The sequence below is a fragment of the Desmodus rotundus genome, chromosome 10, assembly GCF_022682495.2.
Source record: "Desmodus rotundus isolate HL8 chromosome 10, HLdesRot8A.1, whole genome shotgun sequence".
NCBI classification, from domain to species: domain Eukaryota; kingdom Metazoa; phylum Chordata; class Mammalia; order Chiroptera; family Phyllostomidae; genus Desmodus; species Desmodus rotundus.
In genome coordinates this window covers 40,470,800-40,495,164 of record NC_071396.1, presented here as the reverse complement: position 1 = coordinate 40,495,164, position 24,365 = coordinate 40,470,800, and the positions used below count along the sequence as shown (strand labels likewise).

Sequence of the window (24,365 nt, the reverse complement as noted above, 5' to 3'; positions counted from 1 at the left end):
TATAAGCAATATGATGATGATCTTTTTTTGGAAGTCACATGTGCAAGAGTGTCTCTTGGGTATATATCAGTGAAGTTTTGGGTTGTGGAGATGGACATCATCGTATTTATTAAATGTGGTCAAATTGTTCTCAACGGTGATTTACATGCTTTATCTTCTTGCCAGCTGTGTACTTTCCCACATTACCAACAGACTCCTGCTGTTCTCATACTAGTATTTTCCTTTTACTCTTTACTCACATCTTAGTACTTAGTAGAAGAAATAAGGAACATGCGTGGAAAGGGTGAGCAATCCCACCAGACCACTAGACATAACTGGCCCAGAGAATGTGGTGGCCCAGGCATGTGGAACCCATCAAGACAGGTCGTACGCCGGGCTGTTCAACTACCCAGACTGCCCGTGTGTTCTGTGGTAACAGTGGATTTTTGTGGAAGTCAGCGACAAAAAGATACCTGAATTCAGCATAAATTTGCAAATGAAACGATATACTCAAAGCAACACATGGGTCAAAGAAGAAATCACAACAGAACTAGAAAGTATTTGGAAGTGAATAAAAATGAGGACACAATATATCAAAAAATGTGGGATGCAGCTAAAGCTATACTTATGGGAAATTTTATAGCAGCAAATATTTTCATTAGGAAAGAAGATAGGTCAGTCTTAAATTAGAATAAAAAGAGCAAATTAAATTCAAAATATATAGAACAAAGGAATACATGTAAGGCCAGAAATCAATAAAGTTAAAAAAAACAACCAGAAAAAGTGGAGAAAAGTAAAATTCTTGGAAAGAACAATAAAATTGATATCTCTCTGTCTACATTGATCAGAGAAAAAGAAAACAAATTATCAATATTAGGAGTGAAAGGAAGACATCAGTACAGTTTCTTTGGAATTAAAGTAAGAATAAGGAAATTGGAATCACTTTATGCCAAGAAAGTTCACAACATGAGACGAAAGGGACCATTGACTTGAAAGAAAGATACATGGTAACGAATTGACTTAATACGACAAGGCACAACATCTATGGAGCCAAAAATATAATCTACTATACTTGAATTTATAATTAAAGTTTCTGCCACAACATTCCAGGCCCAGATGGCTTCACTGGTGCATTTTTTCCAGACAGCGAGTGACGAAGTGCAACAGATTCATAGGAAGCCGTGTTACACGGGGGGAAGCTACAGTCTCATCCCACATGAGGAAACTAAAATCTTTAACAAATATTAGCAACGCAATTTCAACAGTACACGAAAGGGTAATACATCATGGCCAAAGAGTTAATCCCAGGGATACAGCAGTGCCCGGCACTAAAGCTGCTCACCAGTGTCGTTCACTGCAGCACGCAAGTGGGAGGGAAAAACGATATAATGGCAAGAAAGGCAGAAAAAAGATTTGACAAGATTGAACGTTCGTTTTCTGACACAAACTTGGCAGACTGTGAAGAGAATGTACCCAGCACGACCTGTCAGTAGGTGTCCACAACAACACCACGGTAACAGTATTCTTTTGTAAATAAGGTTTTGTTTATTTACTTTTAGAGAGAGGGAAGGGAGGGAGAAAGAAAGGGAGAGAAATATCGATGTGAGGGAGAAGAATCGGTCTCTGCCCCTCATATGCACCCATCTGGGGGACCAGACCTGCGACCCAGGCGTGTGCCCTGGCCAGGAATCAAACCTGTGGCCTTGTGCTTTGCCCAACCAGCTGAGCCACACTGGTCAGGGCCACATTATTCTTAGTTGTGGGAGGCTGTATCTTCCCATCCATCATCAGGAGTAAGACAGTACTGTCCATTCCGGCCTCTCATAGTCATCATTGCACTGGGGATCCTAGACAGTACAATTAGCAAAAATAAACCATTCAATAATCCAAAACTAAAGGCATGTAGGTAGAACAGGAAGAAATAAAATTGTCTTTATTTTCAGACAACGTGATCATATACATGAAAATACTAAGGAGTCTGTGAAATAGCTATTAAAATAACAAGCAACGCCAATTTAGGAAAAACTTTTCCAATGTTAACTTACATATTAGATTAAAGTTTGAGGTGGCTAAAGTAATAACTTCTTTCTTAGGTAACTGTATAACTCTTGTAGTGATTTTGTTTTAATTACTTAAGTTTCAAGATTATATTTTTTTTCTTCAAAGGGCTATTTGGGCACTATTGAGATTCAGAGAAAAATACCACGCAGCTTCCATAGCAGGATGGTGATTTTGGAACATGTAATGCTAATTTATTGTAAAAATAAGAGTGCATTTCAATGGTAAAATTAAAACTTACAGTTTTAAAGTTATATATGTTAATATATTTGTTTAAAACATCTAGTAATTCAGTTAAAATATTTTTACTTTATGGCTTTGAGATCTGTTTTAAAATTTAATACAAGTGTGTTTTATAACATATATATATGTATAATTTATAATAACATTAGGATAGGTCTGGTTCACCATTTTGCATAGTGTCTGATCTGCTTGTCAATGGCCAGTTTCTATTTATAGATCACAGTATGTATGCATGACATATTAGCATATGTATGCTAATTAATGTAACTGAATTAAAAAGTTTTGTGTTTTTCTTTTTATATATGTCAGGTAATAAATAGATCGATCTTTTTTCTTGGCACGTGTACTGAATTCCAAACAGCCTAACATTTTCTAGATGAACTTTCCTCAGTCTGAAGTAATTAATCACAGTTTGTTGAAGTAATTAATTTCAGTGCGTCCCTAGGAATGGTAGGAGGCCAGTTCAGGAAGACGTGTGAAGCAGTTGACTCTGGCACGTGATGGATGAGTGAGGTCTGTCGTTCAGATGTCTTCTTTTGGGTAGCTGTTCGATTAAACCTGAAGGGATTGACACCCGTATGTGGTTTAGGAGTCTACATAGTGGGTAAGCTGAGTGAGTAAGTCACAGATGAATTGCCAGACCGGAGAGAAAGCATGAGGCGGTGATGTCAGTCTGTGCTGCGCAGGTGGTATGATTCTTAGGCCTCTGGTTTTACTTACTTTCTGTAAAAGACCCTGTTAATAGTCATGGCAAAAGAAAGATACCAGGCTTTTAGGCGGAATTGAAAATCTAGAATAGCATTACCTGGAGATCGAGTACTTAGGACTTTGTCGGGTAGGGCACAGGAGTGGTTTAATTCCGATAGAGATTTATAGTCGTATCAAGTGCTTCCGCGTATACCGTTTCATTTAATGGAAAGGAAAGTGCTGTTTGGACTGTAGGAAGGGCCTGCTTTAATTTCACTCTTAAAGCTGCCTTTGTCTGGGCTTCACAGACATCTGCCCCCATTTTTATCTGCTGGGCATACGCCCAGCGCCCAGGGCTGGAAAGTGAACCCAATTTGGTGTGAGTGTTCCTTTACGTGAAAGAGTAGTATTTAAGGAATTAATCCAAAGTAGAAAAGATCATTTAAAATGTTACAAAGCCTCACTAGTGTGTGAAGACTGGGCTTTCAATGTTGCAGCTGAGCCTGTTCAGCTTTACTTCAGAGTTTTGGGTTACCACCCCAGTCACTAGATAGTAACGCTGGTGTCATTTTCATTAGAGGCAACATTTGTCGGGTGCCTGATATGAAAAGTAAAGCGGGATTTATACATTTAAAACTATTTGTGGCTCTTCTCATCTTAAAGCTTATGGCCAGAAGAAAAAGAAAAGCGATGTTGCAGAAGTTGGGGGAAACAGGGCAGTTGGAGGGAAGGGTTACTTAGAGATTCTGTCTTCCACTCTTCTTGTGTTCCTGTCTGATTTGGGGTGTCAGTCCGGACGGTCCCATTGGTAACCACGGCGACCTCATCTCCGCAGCATGTGGTGGGGTGCTCAGTGCTGTCTCTCGGAGGGGACCCCCGCACTGTGAGAAGTCTGTTGCCCCCTGATGGCCGTTGCTGTTTTCAGACAGGGCTGCGGGGCCCTTAACGTTTGCTTCCGTGAGTCCACGATCTCAAATCTTCCACTTTATCTTTTATGAGCATATGGTCAGAACCAGTGGCTCTTAATTTTCTGGGTGGATGAACAATTTAATTTTAATGTTCTGAGGCAGTTTTTTTGAAGTATTTTGTAGGAAGCATATTTTGAATGATGTAAGTACCTCGGAAGTGTCCATTTTTGTCGTTGGACACTGGCCGTGTTTTTAAGTACAGTATGTAGTGTTTGTTTTCACTTTGTAGCGGATGAAGACCTTTTGTAGGTTAAACTGCTCATTTCTCAGTAGCTGTGACCAACCGTGAGAAAAATAACTCTGCAGAGGCAACATGACCTGCTCAGGGCTCCCGGGACCCCCGGACGGCGGGGTGGGGGGAGCAGACACTGACTTTGGTCTCCCAGTGCCGACCCCTCTGCCTTTCCTTTATGCTTCAGCTTTCTTCCGGTTAGCCTGAATGGTATGAAATTGTCAATATGTGGATATCTGACCTACCACAAAAAGCAGTTTCATATGCTACAACCGGAGAAAAGCCAAACCCAACACAAAAAACGACGCTTCGAAAAAGTTCATTTTACATGCAGCTAAAAAAGTAGTTATTTTGTAAAGTTCAATGCTAAGTTTGAGGGGGACAAAACTTAGTCATTAGTGTTTGAAAACGAAGTGCCAGAACAAGCAGCTTACTTTTGGGGTACTCTTGGCTCCTTTAAGTGAAAAGCAGGGACTCAGGCGCCAAAGTGTGTGGGTTTGAATCCAGTCCCCCTCTTACTACGCTGCTAGGTGTACCACGTTAGGCAATTTACCTCCCTAGCCCGTCAGTGCCTCTGTCTGCACCTGTTCAGGTTCAGCAGCTGGCTTACACCAGTATTTGGCATCAGGGCTGCCAACGTGTTTGTTGAATACACTAGAGATGAGAAATAGCGTTAGATAGAATATGTTCTGGTCAAGGCATTAAATAAGTTTCTAAATTTTTCAAAATGCTCCCTATCAGATTGAAATTAATGAAATGGATGTAGAACATTAAATGAGGTTAACATAAGTAATAATTTATCCATGTGCAGTTTGTACATTCCTTTAAATGTACAAATTGTTTGAATAGGTCTGAGAGGAAGTGTGTGCCACTGATTACCCTTTGCGTTCAAGAAACGCCTGAGGGTCAAACGAAGTTTCCTCATCGACATTCTTTCCCAACATTCCTTTCAAAGTTTTAGTGCTAAAGTGCCATTCAGAGGCATCTGCAAAAGGACCCCGACGCTGCCCCACTCAAGGGCAGATAAGTGACTTCGGGGCCAAGTGATTCAAGGAACTATAAAATGCATACCTACCGAGATGATGGTTGATTTGCTTGTTTGCCTGTAGCCTTCAATGTCCTACACGGGCTTCAGAAATCCCAGCAGAATGTGCAGGACACAGAAGTGAGAAGAGAATGTGAATCGGTAGCCTAGGACCGTGCTAAGTGCTTCGCAGGGTAAGAACAAAGCCATGATATCGTGTGAAAGGCTAGTAAAGTACACGACTCCTGTGCTGACTCTACCAAATCCAATGAAAATACTTAGTTTCCAGGTTACAAGAGATAAATATTGACCTAGTGGAAATGAAGTGCAGGTAGGTAACGAGATAAGGGAGTCCCTAATTCTTCAGGTAAAAATCCATGGCTTCTGGGGCAGAGGAGTCGTTTCTCCCCGGATTACTGAGAGAATTTGCAGAGTGAACACTGAACTGCTAGTACTTATTTTTTAAAAGCGTATATTTTATACCCGTCTCGTTCTTTTAGATCAGCAAAGGCACACTCGTGTGCTGCAAGAATTTTTAAAACATGCAGCACTTAACTATTTAGTTAGAGGCAGTGACCTCTTTTCCCTTCGATTGTCAAATAAGGAAATGACAACAGCCGGCACAACAATAGCCGTCCTGTGTGACTGAATTGAAATTATACCTACTTTTGTCAGATCTGCAGAAAGTATGTTTTGGCGTGTCAGAATTGTAGTCATTCGTTTGTGTGCTCCAGGAGGTGGAAAAGGTTGAAAAGAGCTGTTGTAGACTCATCCACACAGAGGTGGTTTCAGTTTTGGGAAACAGTTTGCACTGCTGGTCGGTTATTTGCCCTTTTCCTTCTGACCGGGTACAAGTATTGCTTTTTGGTGAAACTGCTGAGGCATCGCTTATGCACATCTTAGTCTAAGACAGGGATTTTCAGCCTACTTTCTCCCTTCCTCAAAGACAGGGGTACTGGTTTTACAGAGAGGGAAAGGGAGGGAGACATTGATGTGAGAGAGAAACATCAATTGGTTGCCTCTTGCATGTGTCCTGACCGGGGATCCAACCTGCAACCCAGGCAGGTGCCCTGACCGGAATTGAACTGGTGACCTTTGGTTAGAAGATGACTGACTCTCCAACCACGTGAGCCACGCCGGCTGAGGCTCGGACTTTTTCAACGTTGCCTATTCAGTAATTTAATTACTCTCTAAGATGAGAACATCAATATGATTCTAATTCAGTTTGCAAGCACTAAGAATCTATAAGTAGTTGCTAATTTGTTGGATGATGAAGTCAATATCAAAAAATATTTCTAATCTCTTGGCTGCATCTAACAATATAAAACTTACAAGAATAAAGGAGTTGTCTTAGTTTAAATAAAACTTTGGATGGAATAGATTGACTTTATCGTATACTTTATTACAACCAAGAAGGCAGAAGTGAAAATTACTCATGTGTTATCTGTATCACAAGGATCCCACCCCAAGAGCTTTTCTGTTCACGGTGGGTTGCTCTCGAATACTTTATTTTCCTTCCAAACCAGAGAGATTCCATGCATTAAAGTTGCACAATCCATATGTTGGGGGATGAATTTTGAGGTCAGCCATTTTCCCTTCTTCTATTGAAATTTATTTTGCATTTATCAATAATGAAATAAGGAATGGAATGGTAGTTGTACCTACTTTTTCATTGGATAATAAAAACGAGTGCCTATACTTTAGAATTGTTTGTTAATTGCCAGGGATAAACGGTGCATTCACTTGGGGCTACTGAACAGGAGGCCTCCTTGTCCACCATCAGCCGCTGGGCATAGATGACGGTGCCCTCCCCTGTGATGTACGAGTGTGTCTCTATCACTGGACAGCTGGGACCCCCCCAACCCTCTGACTGCTCCCTTAAGCCAACTTTATCGATTATTCCTCTTCTCTGTATCTTGTTCATACTGGTGTCACCTAGTGCTCAGTCATGGGCCTTCTCTTCTTCTCTGTCTACACTTATTTGGTGATTTTTATCCAGTTTCATGGCCTAAATGCCAACTATGTGCCAGTGACTCCAAAGTATCTAACTCTAGTTCAGACTTCTCTGTTGAACTCCAAGTTTGTATGTCCAGCTACCTACTTGACATTGCAACATGAGGTCTAACAGACTCATCAAAGTCAAGTTCCAATGGAACGGATCCTCCCCCACCCATCCTGCTCTCCCCGCCTTACCCATCATCTTACTGATGGTCAGCCGTATAGTTCCATTTGACAAGAGCCAGACATCATTCTGTGGTTCCGAATTCCTCTCTTTTTTGCAAACTGCACATTCAAGTGTTGTACGTTCTGTTTGCTGTACCTTCAAAATTCATCCTGAATCTGACCAAATCCATTACCATTAATACTGCCACGGCCCGAGCCATCAGGTACCTCTTCTCTGATTGTTTCAGTAGCCTTTCCCCCCGCCCTGTGGTCTGTCCTCAGTACAGCTGCCACCACGGGCCCTTTTCTGTAGGTCGAAGCATGGTCATCGCGATATTTGTGACGGCCCTACATACGCAGTGAAAATTTGAACCATGAATACAAGGTATATGCGCATCTTCAATGCAGTGGTTTACTTTGAGCCATAAAAGCAGGAACTGGTTTTGGGAAGGTGGGCAGGTCCACCTCAGCTGTGTCAATGAATTGTTATATTTAAAAAAGTGATCTACAGAAAATTAATGTTAACATTTGTTAAATATGGGGAGTGGATTACTAGGCACTCTGTTATCCTGTGTATTTCTTAAGGTTTGAAATATTTCCTAACACAGAATGATAAGGAATAATAAATGAAAATACTTTCCCTCTTGTTATCCTACACCAGTCCGTACCAGGTTCTTAATGTGGTACTTTTTTTTACAGTCTCTTATTTCAACTCATCCTACATGATAAAGACATTTTTTGTTTCACATTCATTTCCATACTTGAACATCAAAGAAAATCAAACCTAGGAATGACATTTAGACACTGGAGAACATCTGAGTGAAATGAAAACCCCGAAGAAGGGTAGGGAACGCACTTCAAATCGGGAGCGGCTACAGTCCCCGGACACATACAGAGAGGCCGGGGCGCCTGTGTCGTCTGTCTGAGATGTGAGAAGGTGCCTAGGCTGCGGAGGCAGGGCTCACAGCGGGAAGCAGTGGTGAAGGCCCTTTGCAACTCTTACAGAAATGTTTGTGAGTTGCCACTCTCCGGTCGAGGCCTGGATTGCTTCAGAGTGGAGATCACTCAATTAGTGATTGAAATGTGTAAACAGGATATTAAATATTTACAAGGGCTGTTGATGAATGATTTCTTCTCTGGGTGGAATTTGCAACCAACTGACCCCGAATTTCTTGTTCGGATATACTCTTGCTTATAAATGTCTTTCTTAATATGTGATGTATGGACATAATATTGTTGTTGGGTGTGGGATGGGCAGAGTGCGTGGGGGTTCCTGGTTTACACCAGGTCATTTCAGCTCTTTAGGTCTATGACCTCCCAGGGTAGCCTCTTGTAAATCAGCCTGAGATTACATTAGCTTTCTGGGCCTCTGGGCACACTGATGGGACACGTATGAATGAGACTGAAGAAAGGTTGAGAGGAAAAAAGGCCGTGCGTTTCTTCAGCTCTCCCAAGTCATACATTTGCACTTGGGGAACTTGTAGTTAAGAAATAGGCCATGTGAAAACGAACTTTGTCGGTACAAGATTTGTTGCTCCCTTTAAGGGGGGGAAATGCCAGCATAATTTATTGGATATTACTTAACGCCTTTCAGAATGGGGGTAGGAGAGAATATTTGAGTTACCCACGGGTCGTAAATGGAAGACAGCAACACGTTCTGCTGACACGGGTGCAAATGGGAAAGAAGACTCAAAATCGGTAAACTCCTTAATTATTATCAAGGATACTTAAGATTGCTTTGAAATGACTGTTTTGTACGCTGGTGTATTTCCGGAATCCAGCACATTGCTCACGCGATTGGCACTCAGTGAATATTGTTGAATAAATGAACTGTATTTAGTTGATCTTTAATTGAATGCAGAAAATGAGTTCCGGCACATTTTCTGTGTCTCACAGTACCAGGGCCGTGGTCCTTGAGTACTTTGCTCCACTAATCTTGTTTCCATGGAAAAGCGTTTGCATCTCCTCTCTAGGGGGTATGTAGGAGGTTGGCAACATCTCTGTTAATTGTGAGGTCACCCGAAAGGCCTGGCAGTGATGAGTCCTTGCCCAAGTTGCAGCTGTGTGGCTTTCTCACTGGTGCCTCTCAGTTCCACTGCAACGAGTAACTGGGCTGGAACCGCACGTACAAGTGCGGCCCGTGCTCACCCCATGCTAACCCCATCCATGGCGAACGGCTCTGAAAAATCACCAGATGCTGACCCTTTAACAAACAGATTTCAACTGAGTATGCACCCGCTCATTAAGTGCTAGGGTGGGCGGCAAGCTGGAAGCCCCTTTTAAAAATTATATGTATGTCAGGCAAAGTTAGTCAATAAGTTTAAATTCTTCTTATGTGTCTACAGAACAGAACAAAAGTAGGTCACGTTGTGATGACTTTTGAGAGCCCCAATTGGTCCAGTCAGGGCAATGTTCCTTTCTTTGCTCAGTCTTTGCCGTTGAACTTAGCAGGAGCGCAAGGCTCGTGTGTTTGGTCATCTCACATAAGACTACTGAAGTTTTAACCTGAGCAGAATGGGTTAGACCAGGCAGTGGCTTTTGCAGAGGGCAGTGAATAAGAGCTTTTTCTTTAAAGCCACTTCTACAAAGAGTTAATTCTGAGTTTTCAAAAATCAGTGATATAAGCTCCTGCTTTTCCTTTAACCTCACCGGCCCTCCCTCCTCAGTGTCCTGTGCGGATTCCTTCTCCACTTCTCAATGTTAGGGGCCTCAGAGTTTGGTCTTAACGCCTTTTCTGTTCTTTCTCTACACTCTCTGGGTAACGTCACTCACTGCTTGGATTGAAAAATTACGTTGGCAGCTCCCAATGGAAGTCTCTAGCTCAAAATCCTCCACTAAGCTCCATACCCTAACCGTCTGCTTGATTACTCCACTTGGATGTTTCACTGATACATCAGAAACTTTGATTCTCTGCCCCGAAAAGCTGTTTCATCTTCAGTGTCTGGCATTTGTATCACAATCACAGACATCTCTCTCCGCTTCTTGAGTACTTAAGCCTGAGACTCTGGAATCATCCTTAATTCTTATGTTATGGTCCCTCCATGTCCCAACCTCTAAACCATTAACAAATGTGGGTGGTTGCCCTGCCGGGTGTATGAGAATCCACAATTAACGTCAAACGCACTTAACTTTGCTACAAATCCTCAGGTCAGCCACCATGTGTTGCTTCCTTGGTCTCGCCACCATGATCTTGTACTTGAACTATTACACTAACTGGCCTCCCTGATTCTACTCTTATCTCCCTGTAATCTGTTTTCCAAAAAGAACAAGAACGACTTCCTTCAAAATGTGTATCAACTTATGCCTTTCGCTGACGGTTGAAATCAAAAGGTCTCACGATCTTCACAGTTCTACTTAAGTGAGTTATGTGCCAGCAGTCCCTCTGTTCTTTTTTCGCTGCTGTAATTATTTGTCTGTGATTACGGCCCCTGCCTCAGTCCCCATGTCACTTCTTTAACGGTGTCCTGACTCATTCAGAGGCCTTTCTCACGGATGGACTATCACTTTAATGACTGCGGTTGCCTCCCAGCACGTCTTGTGCCCGCATTTCACCCTCTCTTAGTGACAGCGTAATGTAAGTGATGCATGCACATCGTGTGATGAGTTGGTACTTAGTACAAAAACCATAATGGAAGAAATGCACACCGCAGCCCCTCCTCGTTGTCCTCGCTTTCTGCCTGCCGGGAGCAATCGCTTTTCTGTTGGTACTTGCCTGGCCTTGATGTTGCTAAATACTGTAGCTATTTATTCTTTGTTTTCTATTTTTCAAATATGTTTAACTGTGACATAAACATATGGAACACAAACATACTTTATTATAAGTAAATTTATGATTTTGAACACATTTGTCCGAATACCTGGTACTTTTCCCTGTCTTTTCCCCTAATGTATGTGGTTCACAGAGACAGAGGTTAAGTCAGAATAAGTCTGTTTTCATCTTGGAACCCTTATCGTCTTGCCTGCTGCCATCTGGTTGGTTCTCAGTGGGAGCGTGCGCAGTGCACTGCAAGTCCTCGTCAAGAAGATACGAAGGAATGCAATAGCTTTGGAAGACACGGGTTGATAAACTTAGAAATAGATTTAAAATGGAATGTGTGCCCTATTTATCAACTGGCTTTTGCATATTTAAAGAACCCATAGACACTCCAAGGGATTCATTTAAAAACCCTTTTAAGCAACCAGAGTTTCCGGTAATGTGAACGGGCACACAAAAGCGTGTGAAAGTCATAGCTTTTCTTGATCTTAGTAACAATTAGACTGTAAACTGCTGAGAAATGAGAGAACTATCATAATAACCAAAAAGAGTCCATCATTTTGGACAAGTAAATGTTAGGATGGAACATTCATCTTCCATTTTACCAGTTTTTGCCACTTCCCTTTCACTTCTTCAACTCAGGACGTTTCTTACCGTCCTTCTTGGGAGGCTGTTCATCTGTAATGTAGTTAAAAAGGAACATTTTGAAATTGCTTTAAATCCGTGCCTCTGTCAGATGTTGGAGAAAGGCTAGAGGGCAATGGTTTTCAAGAAAATGGGAGAGGAAGCGTATTTCTTCATTTGCAGGAGTGGGTCTGGTCCTGAGTAGTGATTCTGCAGATGAAATAAGACCGTTGAAAGCCCATGAACACAGGGGATGCTCACGCGCAGCCCATCGTAAACTCTGTAACCGGTGTTCCAGAAAGACAGCTGGTCTGACAACCAAGGGACGGTTTCACTGGGATTGACTTTGAATGTGAAGCAAATGAGGCACACAGCTGTGGAGTGCCCTGGGTTCCTTTCTAATGCCTGTTTCCCAGGTACCACTCGGTGTCAGCTGGACTAGCCTTGCTTTTCCTTCATCTCTGGGCCTCTGTTTCTCCCTCTGCCTGGGATGTTCTCCCCGATGCCGTGGCCTGGCCACCTCCCAGATCCTGCTCAGATGTCTCTGCTCAGATGTCACCTCACCTCCAAGGCCACCCACACACTGCTCAATTCATAGTATACACATATACCTTCTCATTTGAGTAAACAGGACTTGAGGAATGTCTTAATCAAACATGTGTTGTTGCTGGGTTTTTTTTCTGGTTCTCCTTCTGGTGTTATTCACTCTTAGGTTGTAAAAAGTCTCCTGGTAAATTTAGTCACAAAAAGTCCCTGTTTGGTAATTACATGTTTGCTTTATAATCATCAGGCAGTCCAAATTCACATCAAGTTAACATTTCTCTGCCACATGCCCTTTGCATCCGGGCTTCTGGGAGCTAACAACTCATGGTGCAGGAGCTGGACGGAAGTCAGAGTTGTCCTTACGTCCACACCTGGAGCTTTCGATCCTCCTGCTCAGAACACGTGCCCCTTTGGCTCCTCTGGGCTGAGCTTCAGGGAGGCGAGACGCAGGGCGATGCTTAGCTGGCTGCGGGTGCTGTGGAGCGGTGCTGCTGAGCACCGTGCTTGAGGGCTGCTTAGAATGAGCACTTTCTCCCGTGAGCTCGCGTGGATTCTTGGGAAGCTCTTCTCCACAGAGACACCCGTCGGTCTCTGGGGCCTCATGCTTGTCCTTTGAAGATGCTTGTTTTGTCTTCCTCAGGTGGTCACTTTCAGCAACTCCCGTGGCCCGGAGGCTATATTTTAACCCTGTTTTACATTGTGAAATAGAACATGGACATAGATAAGCATATAAACCATCAATGTAGATCTTAGTAACCAATGGTCACAGAGCGGTTGCGTGTGACTTTGACCCAGTTGTGTAAAGAGCACGTGTGTCCCTCCTACAGTGCAAGCCAGCAATGCCTCTCGCCAGCCTCGTTCACTGCGGAGCCCTGGGCTCTGGCCGCACAGTCGGTGCTCACCGGCGTTCCATCGCATAGAGGGTCGCATGAATGAATAGCTGATACAATTACGTACACTTAGAGGGTCAACTATTATTCAGCAATTGGAAACCAGGTTATAAAGATTATTCAATACTATTAGTAAGCAGAATAGCTACTAAGCTGTTCTTAAATGAGAGAAAGAAGTAGAATATAAAAGTCACATGCAGGCGTGTGTCTAGGAACACGTGTGCATATGCACTGATACACCCCCCACATACTTATGTATACTTATGTGTGCGTGTGTGTGTGGAAACGGACTAGGAAGGAATATATGCATGCGTGATAATTATGCCATAGGATGTGATTTGGGATGGTGATTTTCTCTCTTTAACTATATTTTTAAATGTTCTGCTCCATAGAAGTTCAGGTTTTATGACCACATTTTAAGAAAGTAACTAAGAAAGAGAAGTAAAAGAAAGGAAGAAGGAAAGGAAAACAAAAATCTGGAAAAATTCTGCCCAGTCTGCCGTGGGAGGGTTATCAGGCACCCGCTGTGGAAAGAGCCTGGGGGAGGAGCCTGGGGGAGGAGCCTGGGGCTGCAGCCCTCGCCCCCTCAGGAAGCCTGTACGCTGCTGGCGGCTTGCAAGTCTGGTCACACTAAACAGTCAGCTTAAGATAAAGTGTAGGGCTGAGCTCAGTCCTTTTGTCTTTTGCCTTGTGGGGGTGGGACCTGGCCTCGTTGTGGATACCACACTGGGGACATCAACCACCTGTGAGGGGTTGTGCTTGACGTCAGGCCCTTAGTGCAGATGTTTTAAGGCGGAGCGTGGTTTGGAGGAGCAGCCACGTGGGCAGGCCTGGCCGCGCTCAGAGAGCCGCACGCAGGCAGCGCCCTGTGAAGCCCGCAGGCTTTGGTTTGAATTCCGTGTCACCACGGCCTGATTTGTAACCTTAGGACTCGATAAATCTCTTTGAAACTCATGGGTTTTTTCTTCTTTTTTTCCCAACTCTAAGCTGGTGAAGTTACCATAGGTGTCTCAAACTGGCTGTTTGGTTCAATAAAATCATGTATAGACAGTGCCTGGCACAGAGGCATATTATTCTTATTGTTTTCATCTAAATATTAATATTTTTATGTAAGTTTGAAAAGGAAAGAGTCAAGCACCGTATAATCACTTAAGCCTGGGTGACTAGAACACAGAGTTGTGAACTAGAGGTAAAGATTTGGGAGGAGGTGCTAGTTTGGGGACAAGGGGGGTACCACTGTACGGAGGTGAGAAGTGACAGGCAAGAGTGGATCTCGAATAGAAGCCATGACCTGGAGGGGGCTTGGGAATCATCTCCGAAGGGGGGTTATAAACCCAGGGGAGGTGATAAACGCAGAACAGTTGCTGCTGAAAGACCTGCCTTGGAGTGAGCAACGAGACCTGAGTGAGGAATCAGAAACCGGTCTGATAAGGATCACGTGACCTGTGTCAAGAACAGGAAAACTAGGGCGACATGGAGGAGAGCAACAGTCCAGGGTCTCATTCCTCAGAGAGGAGCGTAAAGCAAAGCAATGTGGGTGGCCCAGAGTGATTTCTGGGGTTCAGCGGGCAAACTAGAATGCGGGGGAAACGGAAGTGGAGCCGGGGCAGCAAGCACAACCAGGATGATGGATTAAAACCGAGAGTCAGTTTGGAAAGTGGGAGCCCTTGCTTCCCGCCCTGACATTACACAGACTTTCTGAGCGATTTTAGGCGAGTCGGGCAACATTTATAAGCCTTGGTTTTCTTGATTTTTAAAACTCCAGGGATGGCTGGGTGATTTCTAAGTTTTCTTCTTCCATTGTAGTTTGGTGATTCTCTCTGCAGCCCTTTGTCAGGGAGAGAAAATGGGATGATGTTTACAATGTGGTCACTTGAAAGCTCTCTAAAGGTAGAGCTTGGGCACACAGAGAAAGCAGCAGACATGCCCAGGGGAAGAAGTCAAATTACAGCCTTCCCCCAGACGGAGCCCCAGATGGGGTGACTAGATGCTCTTCAGGGCAGTGGGTGCGTGTGTTTTCTTTATCTCCAGAAGGAAGAGCACACTGAGTCAAAGGCAGCGTTCCTGGAGCACCCGCTGAACAGCAGACCTCGAATAGCAGAACTGAAGGCGGGAGGGGGAGCTCGTGGCCACAGCCTTCCCGCAGAGAGCTCGCTGTCTAACCAGATGCAGAAACTATAACCACAGTGGCTTTGCGAGGACCTTTGCGAGGTCCACAGTGGAAGCGGTGCAGGGCAGAAGTCGATGGGCAAGGCAGTGGTTACTTTGGAGAGAGCACAGGGCTGGCTTGACTTTGGAGAATTAACTCTCCACGAGACAGTGACTTTCCGGAAAGCAAGTGGCACATGCCCTGCACCAGGGTGTTCTTCAGAAACATGTCAAACTCGAAAGCTTGTTCATGCAATCAAAATTGGTTTGTCAGGGTTGTATAGGACATTTGAGTGGTAAAAATAAAGCCGGAGTGGCAGCTAGACTTTGTCGTGACCGTGGTGTTTTTCCCTGTGGGCATGCGGGGGAAATGTAGAGGGGATCGAGTGCAGAGCAGTGTGTCAGCACGAGACCGTCGGAGAGATGAATGCACAAGTGTACGAAAAGTGGCTCACATTTACAGTACCATTGAAAAGGACTTGTTTGAGTAAAGCATAAAACAAACCTATAGTATAATTTATGTCTAGCCAATGTGATGTTTACATCTCAAAGTACATAGAACTGTATTTACTTAATGAGAAAGACATTCTAACATTACCATACAAGAAAACACTTACGAACGTACAGCCAAACTTGTGTAGACATTCAGATCATGTACAGCCTCAGACAAATATTTGTCTAAAGTGTTTTTACAAGCATGTGCCGATGCCAGACTTCTCGGCAGCTTCTCTTACTGTTGTTCGGAAATAAAACACTTGTGCTACGTCCAGAATCTCGCTAGTCCTCGTGTCTGTCCTGTCTTTGGACTGTAGGTGAGTCATCCTCTGCGCCTCAGGAGGCCGATTTCCCTTTCCCATCGAGACCTCGGTCGTTTGGTGTTTCCGGTTATATGGGTTCACTTCACTTTTTGGCTACGTTTCTCCAGTTCCCTTCTTGAACTGTCTTGGCGAATGTGCGTCCTCTTCGCCCGTGGTCCCAGTGCCTCTTCTCCTAGGGAGCATCCGCGCCGCCGCAGTCTAACCCAGCTCCTGCTGTTCCTGGAGACTCTTCTCGGGCCCTGAAGTTGTAGTGACCTACCACCTTCTGCACACCCCTTAGCACCAACGGTATTTCGTTCCTGTGATGTGCTACATATTTTTAAAAATTGGGCATTCTCAAAGACTCTTAAAATACACAGTGTGAGCCTCTGATAAAACACCTTCACCAATCCAGTGAAAGTATAGCTAGAAGACCAAGGTTCTGGAAAACAAAGACAGTTTCAAGAAAGCAACGTGGAAGAATGAAGAGAGGAGAGGGTGTAGGGCTGGATGAAAGAAGGTGAAGGAATTAGCCCGAGATCCCATATGCATACCTCATGGAAACAGACAGTGGTGTGGGGACCATCAGAGGGTGGGGAGGGGGCGGGGGCTGGGTAGAAGTGGGCAAGGGGGTGGGGAGGGGTCATCTGTAATAGTGTCAACAATAAAAAATCAAGTTAAAAAAGAGAAAACTTGGCATAAGCACAGTAGTGCTGTATTCTGTGGGCAGGAAGTGAGGCTGGGAAAGGAACATAGGTAACCGAGTAGGGACGGGAACAAGAATGGAGAGTGCCACGTTGCTTTCTAATTTTCTAGTTATGCTTTAGTTATGCTTACATTAGAGTCTGTTTGTCTGTTTAATGGACCATGGCTCATTTAAATCCAAACACATGAGACACTGATATTTGCTGAATTGAAGGAACGGTATATAAATATGCGTGCGTGTGTGTCCCCGGCCGTAGGGTAGCATCCTGGCCTGGACAGAACCTGGGGGAAGAGAGAGAACCCCCAGCACTTGTGCTGCGTGTGCCCCGGACTGAACTGGGCCTGGCACACTGCAGTCGGACCGTGCACTTACACTGAGTGAGTGAGTCACCCTCTGTAGTCATTCTGGTGTTGCTCTTCCGTGTTAAATGCGGCCGTCCGCTTTTGGAAATGTCTGTGGATGACATCCTGACACAACAGATAATTCTACGTTGTGAAGAACTTTACAAATTTTAACTGAAAAAAACCATTTATTTCAGACAATGTTTCAGATGCTGGTACGTGCACACAAAGGAATAAACTGATTGTTTGGACCCTCTGCGTGCTGCAGTCCACCCTCAAATGTTTGGGTGCTTGTATTTATTATGGTTATTCTTATTAGTAAAATAAAAGGTATGGCGAGCATTTATTGACTGGTTGCCTAGCATCAGATTCTGTGATAAAAGCATTAGATAGGCTTTTAAGGAAGGAATCTTCCAACCAACCCCACGAAGCTGTCGTGGTAACAGTACTGTAAATTTTTCAGAGTCGCAGGTCTAGTAGTAGTAGGTTGTGATCTCAGTCTTCAACGCAGAATTTGTTCTTGGAGTCATTAAGTTTTATATGATAACATGCAATGAAATTTTATAGGGCTTATTGTTATAAATCTAACTAGACTCATAATGTGTTGAGAGAATGACCAGATTGCAAATTTATGATTTAGTTTCTGGAAGATGAGCGTATTTATCTGAGATGTCCTGGCGGAGCACCGTAATGGTGGTTATTTTAACCATCAGCCACCCTGTCCCTTGTATTGGTGACCTTGAACACTGGCTGAACTTCAGAAGCGCACTCCTACATAAGAAAAGTAACATTCTTCTGTGTTTTCCCAATGAGATCGATGTTACGTGACGTGAGACACTGATCCGTCCACGTGCCGATGAGCTGCGTCTTTCGTGATTGTTATTTCAACTTGTAAATATTTTTTATTCTCTTTTTTCCCCCATCAAATTAGGATGCAGAGAAAAACTTTGGACTTCATAGAATTACTTTGAAATTCAAGCTAGTTTTATATTTGAGAGAATGAGAGCATGTATGGAAAATAAAAGAACTCTTCAGAACTCATATTAAAATTATACCAAAAAATTGCCCAAATATATACATATCTTAAAAAAAATCTTTAGGTGAATCTTTTTTTTTTTTTTTGCATTATCCCCATCCCCAAATGAGGTGTGTGAGAGAGAGAGGGAGGCGGAGCATGGGAGAGGAGAGAGAGGGAAAAGGAGAGAGAGAGAAGGGGACAGACAGAGGAAGTGGAACGGTTATTCTAGTACTTGAGAATTTTATTAGTGATATAAAGAATTTAATAAAGTGAAATTGATGAGGATATTTAGATTTATTACTAGGTATCTTGCAATGTCAATTCTTACAGAACAAAATGAGGCAGCATATTGGCAATCACCCGGCCTTTTTGTATACGAGATGCAATACAATAGTTCAAACAGAGCAAAAGAAAAAGCTTCTTCTATACTTCTAAGGAAGACACATTCTTTGTCTAACAGAGATTTATTTTTTCTTAATATCCAGCTTGGAGAATTACTGTCTGAAGAAGTAATTATATCATTACTGTGCTAGGTATATTGTGGATTATTATACACAGGTATAATCCATAGGTATATTGTGGATTAAATTAAAATGAACTGCACATAATTTTCATATAATTAGTGCAGAACAGAATTATAAACTTTTACATTAACAGATTGGATGTGAATAATACAAGTTCTAAGGGATTATTTCCTAAAAAATACTTACTGAAGAGTTAACAGAATCATTAACTATATATTTCTACATAATACAGTGGAGTAAAAAAATTGAAAAGATTAAGTTATGTTCTTCCATGTGGAATATTTTCATAGTTATAATGCAAATTTATACCCTAAAAAAGCAAGGAAAGAAATGACTAGACTTAGCTTCAGTATGATACAAGGACATCTACTTGTTATAAGTTCTTTTCATTGATCATAACCATACTCGACAGTGCCTAGCCCTCTGCCCCCCGTTGATGAACTTTAAAAGCATGGCATTGTATGAAATGAGACTTGTTTCTGTAAAATAAATAAAGTCGTACTTTTTATTGTTCACAGGTTTTCAAAATGCTTAGCAGAAGGCTCTAAGAATATTTTATGTAGTCACATTAATGTGACTCTGTCTCCCGTTTGCTTTGAGGGTTACATGACTGGCTTTATTAAGTAATGACTGTCAAGAATTGGGCTGTGTGTTGTGTGCAATTAAAACTGTATCGGCCTTGCCTATGTTGCTGTGTAAGTGAGCCCACGGGTCCCCCAAAGCGAGCCTTTAACATTCCAGAATTTTGACTGTGCATCTGTTGTTGGCATCCAGCCTCCCACCCACACAGGCTAAGACTCACTAAATGAAGTTTATGCTAGTGCCATAAAGTACATAAAGATGAAGTAATAAAATGGGAAGACAGTTACTTTATTATGCGGTTGCTAAAATAGCCTCACTAGAAGAATGTATGCACATATGTGAAAGAAAATAGTGTGTGAGCGGGAGAACCCAGCAAGTAATTCACTCAAATGGTGTTTCTTACATGTCTTCTTATGTTATTTATTCCAGATGGGATTCATACAACTCAATGAGGACTTCATATTTATAGAGCCACTCAATGACACCATGGCCATCACGGGTCACCCGCATCGTGTATATAGGCAGAAAAGGTCCACGGGGGAGAGAGTCACGGAGAAGTCAACTCCTGGCAGTCAGTACTGTGGCGTCCTTTCAGGTAATGCCTTCGGAAAGGTTCCACCCAATGTAAGACGGGAGATGAATCCTTCAAAGATGTTATCCACCCATCCAACCACCCATCTGTCCGTCCAGCTAACCATCCATCCATCCACCCATCCATTCATTTACTAGCTTTATCTTTATTTTTTTGGTCAATGACAATTGAATATATCTATTTTCAATTTGTCTTTGAGTTTTCAGGGAGGTACCACATTTTAGTATCGAGAAATGTGAACTCAAAAGGACTTCTGAGACTAATGCATGACATGCCCCACACCTCTCCTGAGTCGGGCAGTTTCTCACGGGATTTGGGGCACCTCCCTGGAATAGAGATGACACTGAGAATTCCAGCTCTCCTGAAACCGATACTGTGAGCTCATGGCCTTAATTTAGCCCACCTCCACTGGAGCATCACAGCTACCTCTTTCTTTGGACCGGAAGCATCTTTTACTCGTTCTTTCTTCTTTAAGTTGACCCAAGTAAAACTCCTCTTGGAGGTTCAAATGACCAGAGAACTAGGAAGAAGAGTAAGCATTTATTTCTTTGAATTTTATTCTCAGTGGCAGCATGCCTTAAACCTGGCCGTCTCGGTGGCACATACACATTGCCGGTAATCAGATCCTCGTCTCTGTTTGTCTGCCAGTTCCTTGCAGAAGCGAGGTGGTGGCCATATTGTGCACCCCCTTACTTCCGTGGGCAGGGACTGTGGCATCGGCGAGAATGGAAGGGGAAATGAATGATTTCTCTTACAGAAGTAGGACCCGGAAGTCATAGCCGATGTCTGGGAAATAGTGAATTTCCCTAGGACCAATGTGTAGACATCTAAACCAGACCTCTCACTGAATGTGCACTGATAGGAGATTAGAAACTGAGGAAATCGGAATTTATTGGAGAATTTTTGGTGCGAAGACTTTAAAGTTTGACATGCAGATCTACAATTAGGTGTCAGTGTCGTTACTGACAAGATGTTAGGTCTCAAGTTGCTCACGGTTTTGAGGCCGATTTAGGGACATGAATTACGACAACTCTAACAGAGGCCGTGGGATGTTCATCTCATCCCTGTCTGGAGTGTTCGGATTCAGAAAGAATTACAAGATGTTTCTGTTTAGACATATTCATCCTAAGTTAACCCGTGATATCTATTTTCTTTTGTGAAAGGTTATGATTTCAGTCTATAGGGCAGTCACCTTCAAAACACACGATCAAGTCAATTTAAAACAGGCACATTACCCTTCTCCAGTCTAAGAATTATAGGGCCCCGAGAGATGTAACAGCTGAAAGAAGGTCAGAGCACTGTGAACAAGCCGAAGAAAGGCTTTCGTATCGTGAAAGGACGACGGTGCCCACAACTGGAATCGAGTCCACTTAAGGAGACAGCCGTCTGTGAGTTATACCGAGAACCTACACCACGCAGCTATCGAGTCGTAGTGAGTTCCGGCTGTTGTACACGCCTGTGCGCACCAACGACACAGGCAGGCTTTGTGCGCCACTGCGTGCTGAGGGAAAGTTTCTAGAAAAAACTTGTAATCGGTTTATAAAGTGTAGATACAGGGTTCGCGTTTGGCAAGCATTTCTCATGGAGTCGTAGTTGCTGTCCTGTTAGGCCCAGCTGTCACAGGCTGATTGGCAGAGCTGGAGCGAGCTCTCAAGCGCAGGGAGGGCTGGGCTGCCAGCAGTTGGCTATTTGCCAAGCTGACCTATTTTCGGTAGCTTTTGAAGGGCCTAGAATTTTAAAAATGATTTTAGATGAACAGTTTATGAACTAAAATATTCATTTACTTAGACTGCTGTGTCTAATTGTAGCTCCGCTTAGTTCAGGCTGATGTAGTCACATACTAAACACGTGATTCACATTTGAATAATATTGCAGTATTTGCCCTTGCACCATGGAACCATAAAGTTTTCTTGTATCCAATTTAGTCCTCATGTTATTCCCCTTCAGCGTTTTAATGCCTTTAGGTGTGTTAGGTTTGTATGTGTTTATTATATGAATGTTTTTTCAAAACAGGGACCTTCATACTTCAGGGTGACTTTGTTGTGTTTTTCTACTAGAAGATAGTGTGGAGAAGGGGAAGGTACATGAGGTTGAGGCTCAGAGGCCCTGGGTTCAAGTCCCACTCCAGCTGCAAGCACTTCTTCAATCCCTTAAACTTTTGAAGCTTAGCTTCATTATTTGCAACATAAGGACAACCCGTCGTCACCTCACAAGGATGTAGAGCTGAATGACATAACTTATTCGAAAGAGGTGGCTGGGGTATTATTTTAGACAAACTGGTAAATGAGTCATTGTGAGTGGTTTGATAAGAACTGTGATGGACTCAGTACACAAGGTCCCAAGCGTCTGCTATTGGGGGGCTGAGCCTCACAGATCAAGTAAAACGTGTCCACACCACAGGGGAAGAGGAAACAGAGTGTGCTGGTGGAGGCGTGGACCCTGGGGAGGGTCTGGCTGCCTGTGCTCGCGTCCTTGTGCCACCACTTCCCAGCTTTGTGACTTCGGAAAACTTAACTTTGTCTCTCAGAAGCTCCATTTACAATACACAGATCGTGGAGACGGACCCCTGAAGCTCAGGGTTGTTGTCAGAATTAAATGAGATTCTGTGTGCCAATGAAAAACGTGTGGGCGATTTTTAGTGCGTGTCGTCGTTGGGGAAAGCATTTTGGCAGAAGGAACAGCGGCATGCGCTCGGGGAGCTGAAGCCAAAAGTCGGCCACATGGTGAGGGGCCCAGCCCTGGAGAGGTGTCATCGGCTGATGGGGGGGTGGTGCTGGTGTGCTGGGGGAAGAACTTTATCTGGAAGGCCAATGTGGTTTTGGAGACTTTAAGCAGCAAATGACATTATCATTGTATATAGTCCTTGACGTTTTAGTATGAATTATGAGTATGTCTAGGACTCAGACCACTACTGGAATTGTGTGCATACCCCGCCCATGCCTGCTGTGCAGATTTTTGTCAGGCTGTGGAGGATACGATGGAGATCATAGGCTGAGCACTGGTGAACACACTTTTTAAAATTCCTTCCCTGACTGGAAGTGTGCGACCTCAATTCTGTCGTTCTCATACTTGCATGTGGGTGGGAGAAGGTCTGAGGATTTAGGAGATGAAGAATGGGCTGCTGAGCGTAGCTGACGTAGACAATCAAGTCTTCGAAGGAAGCAGCATAACAAAAAGATGACTTCAATATGCCTGAGTTTCACGCGGGTAACTTGGATGACGGCATCTACCGCGAGGCTGAGATTCTGAAGAACTGAGACTGTTCCAAGTGGCTTGTTTAAGTATAACTCACCCACACGGCTGCTGCACACCAACAGCTGGGGCCCCGCAGCTGTGTCACTAGCTGGGCAATGAAGGAAACAAACTTTCTGTCTCTGTTACATGGTCTGTATACCACTCTTGCTACAGTTCTAAAGCCCCTCATTTTGTAACTCTCTCTGATTTCATGTTCTCTCTTTTTCTTACATCTCTGTCTCCTCTGTGGGCATGTTCTTCCACATGTGTACCCCTGCATGGAGGCATTTCCTGGGACTTCCTCCTTTTCTTTCTCCCCCCACATGCTTTTCTGGGGTGATAGATTCCAAATCCCACCAACTCTTTTGCTATTGGCTTCTTGTGTTCAGCCTTATCTTTAGGAGGCTCATCCATATTTTTGCACTTTGCAGTAGTTGGCTGATTTTTATTGCTAGATAGCGTTTCATTGTACGAATAGGCCGAAATTTCTTTACCCATTATAATGTTGATGGTTATTCGAACTATTAAGAATCGTGCTTCCCTGAACAATTTGTTCGCGTGATTTGCATGCATTTCTGATGAGTGTATATTTTAGATCTTTGATCATTGGGTATGCGAATGTTCAACCGTAATAGATACTGCCAGTCAGATTTTCAAAATGTTCATCCTAATTTAAACTCCCAGCATGCATGTGTGTGGGACTTCCAGTTCTTGTCCTCACATTCTGGTTGACACTTAATATAATCATCTCTTTATTTTAGCCATTCTAGGGATTTTAATTAATTTAATTTATTCTGATTTTAATTCGTATGTCCCTGAAGATTAATGCGATCGAGCATCTTCTCATATGCTTCTCATTAGCCACATGGATATCCTTTTTGTGAGAAAATCACTGTTCAAGTCCTTTGCCAGTTTTCCAATTGGTTTATCTGTCATTGATTTAGAGTAGCTTTTATTTCTTTATCATGGAAAAACATTGTAAATATCTTCTCCCACTTGGTGGCATGTTTCTCATTACGATAATGGCATGTTTTAATAAGCAGAAATATTATATTTTATGTACTTAAATTTATAAATATGTTTATTTGCAGTTACTGCTTTTATTTGGCCCTGTTTGAGGAATCTTTATTACCCTAAGGCTATAACTTCTATATGACGCTGATGGAAGGCAGAACCAGATCCTCTGTAATCCACGCATAATGTTTTTGTAATTAGGGGCACCTGTCTAAAATTAGGATGTGTGGTGAAGTCACTTCAG

The 24,365-nt window shown here is 43.1% G+C and overlaps 1 protein-coding gene across 1 annotated transcript in view; it reads left to right on the top strand.

Annotated features, from left to right (window-relative positions):
* The window catches only part of ADAMTS19 (ADAM metallopeptidase with thrombospondin type 1 motif 19), a 217,927-nt gene that overhangs the window by 44,794 nt on the left and 148,768 nt on the right, over positions 1 to 24,365 (top strand). Inside the window, exon 3 of the mRNA XM_053912338.1 lies at positions 19,711 to 19,876. Within this exon, the coding sequence (XP_053768313.1) occupies positions 19,711 to 19,876 (166 nt within the window). The remainder of the gene's footprint in view (positions 1 to 19,710; positions 19,877 to 24,365) is intronic.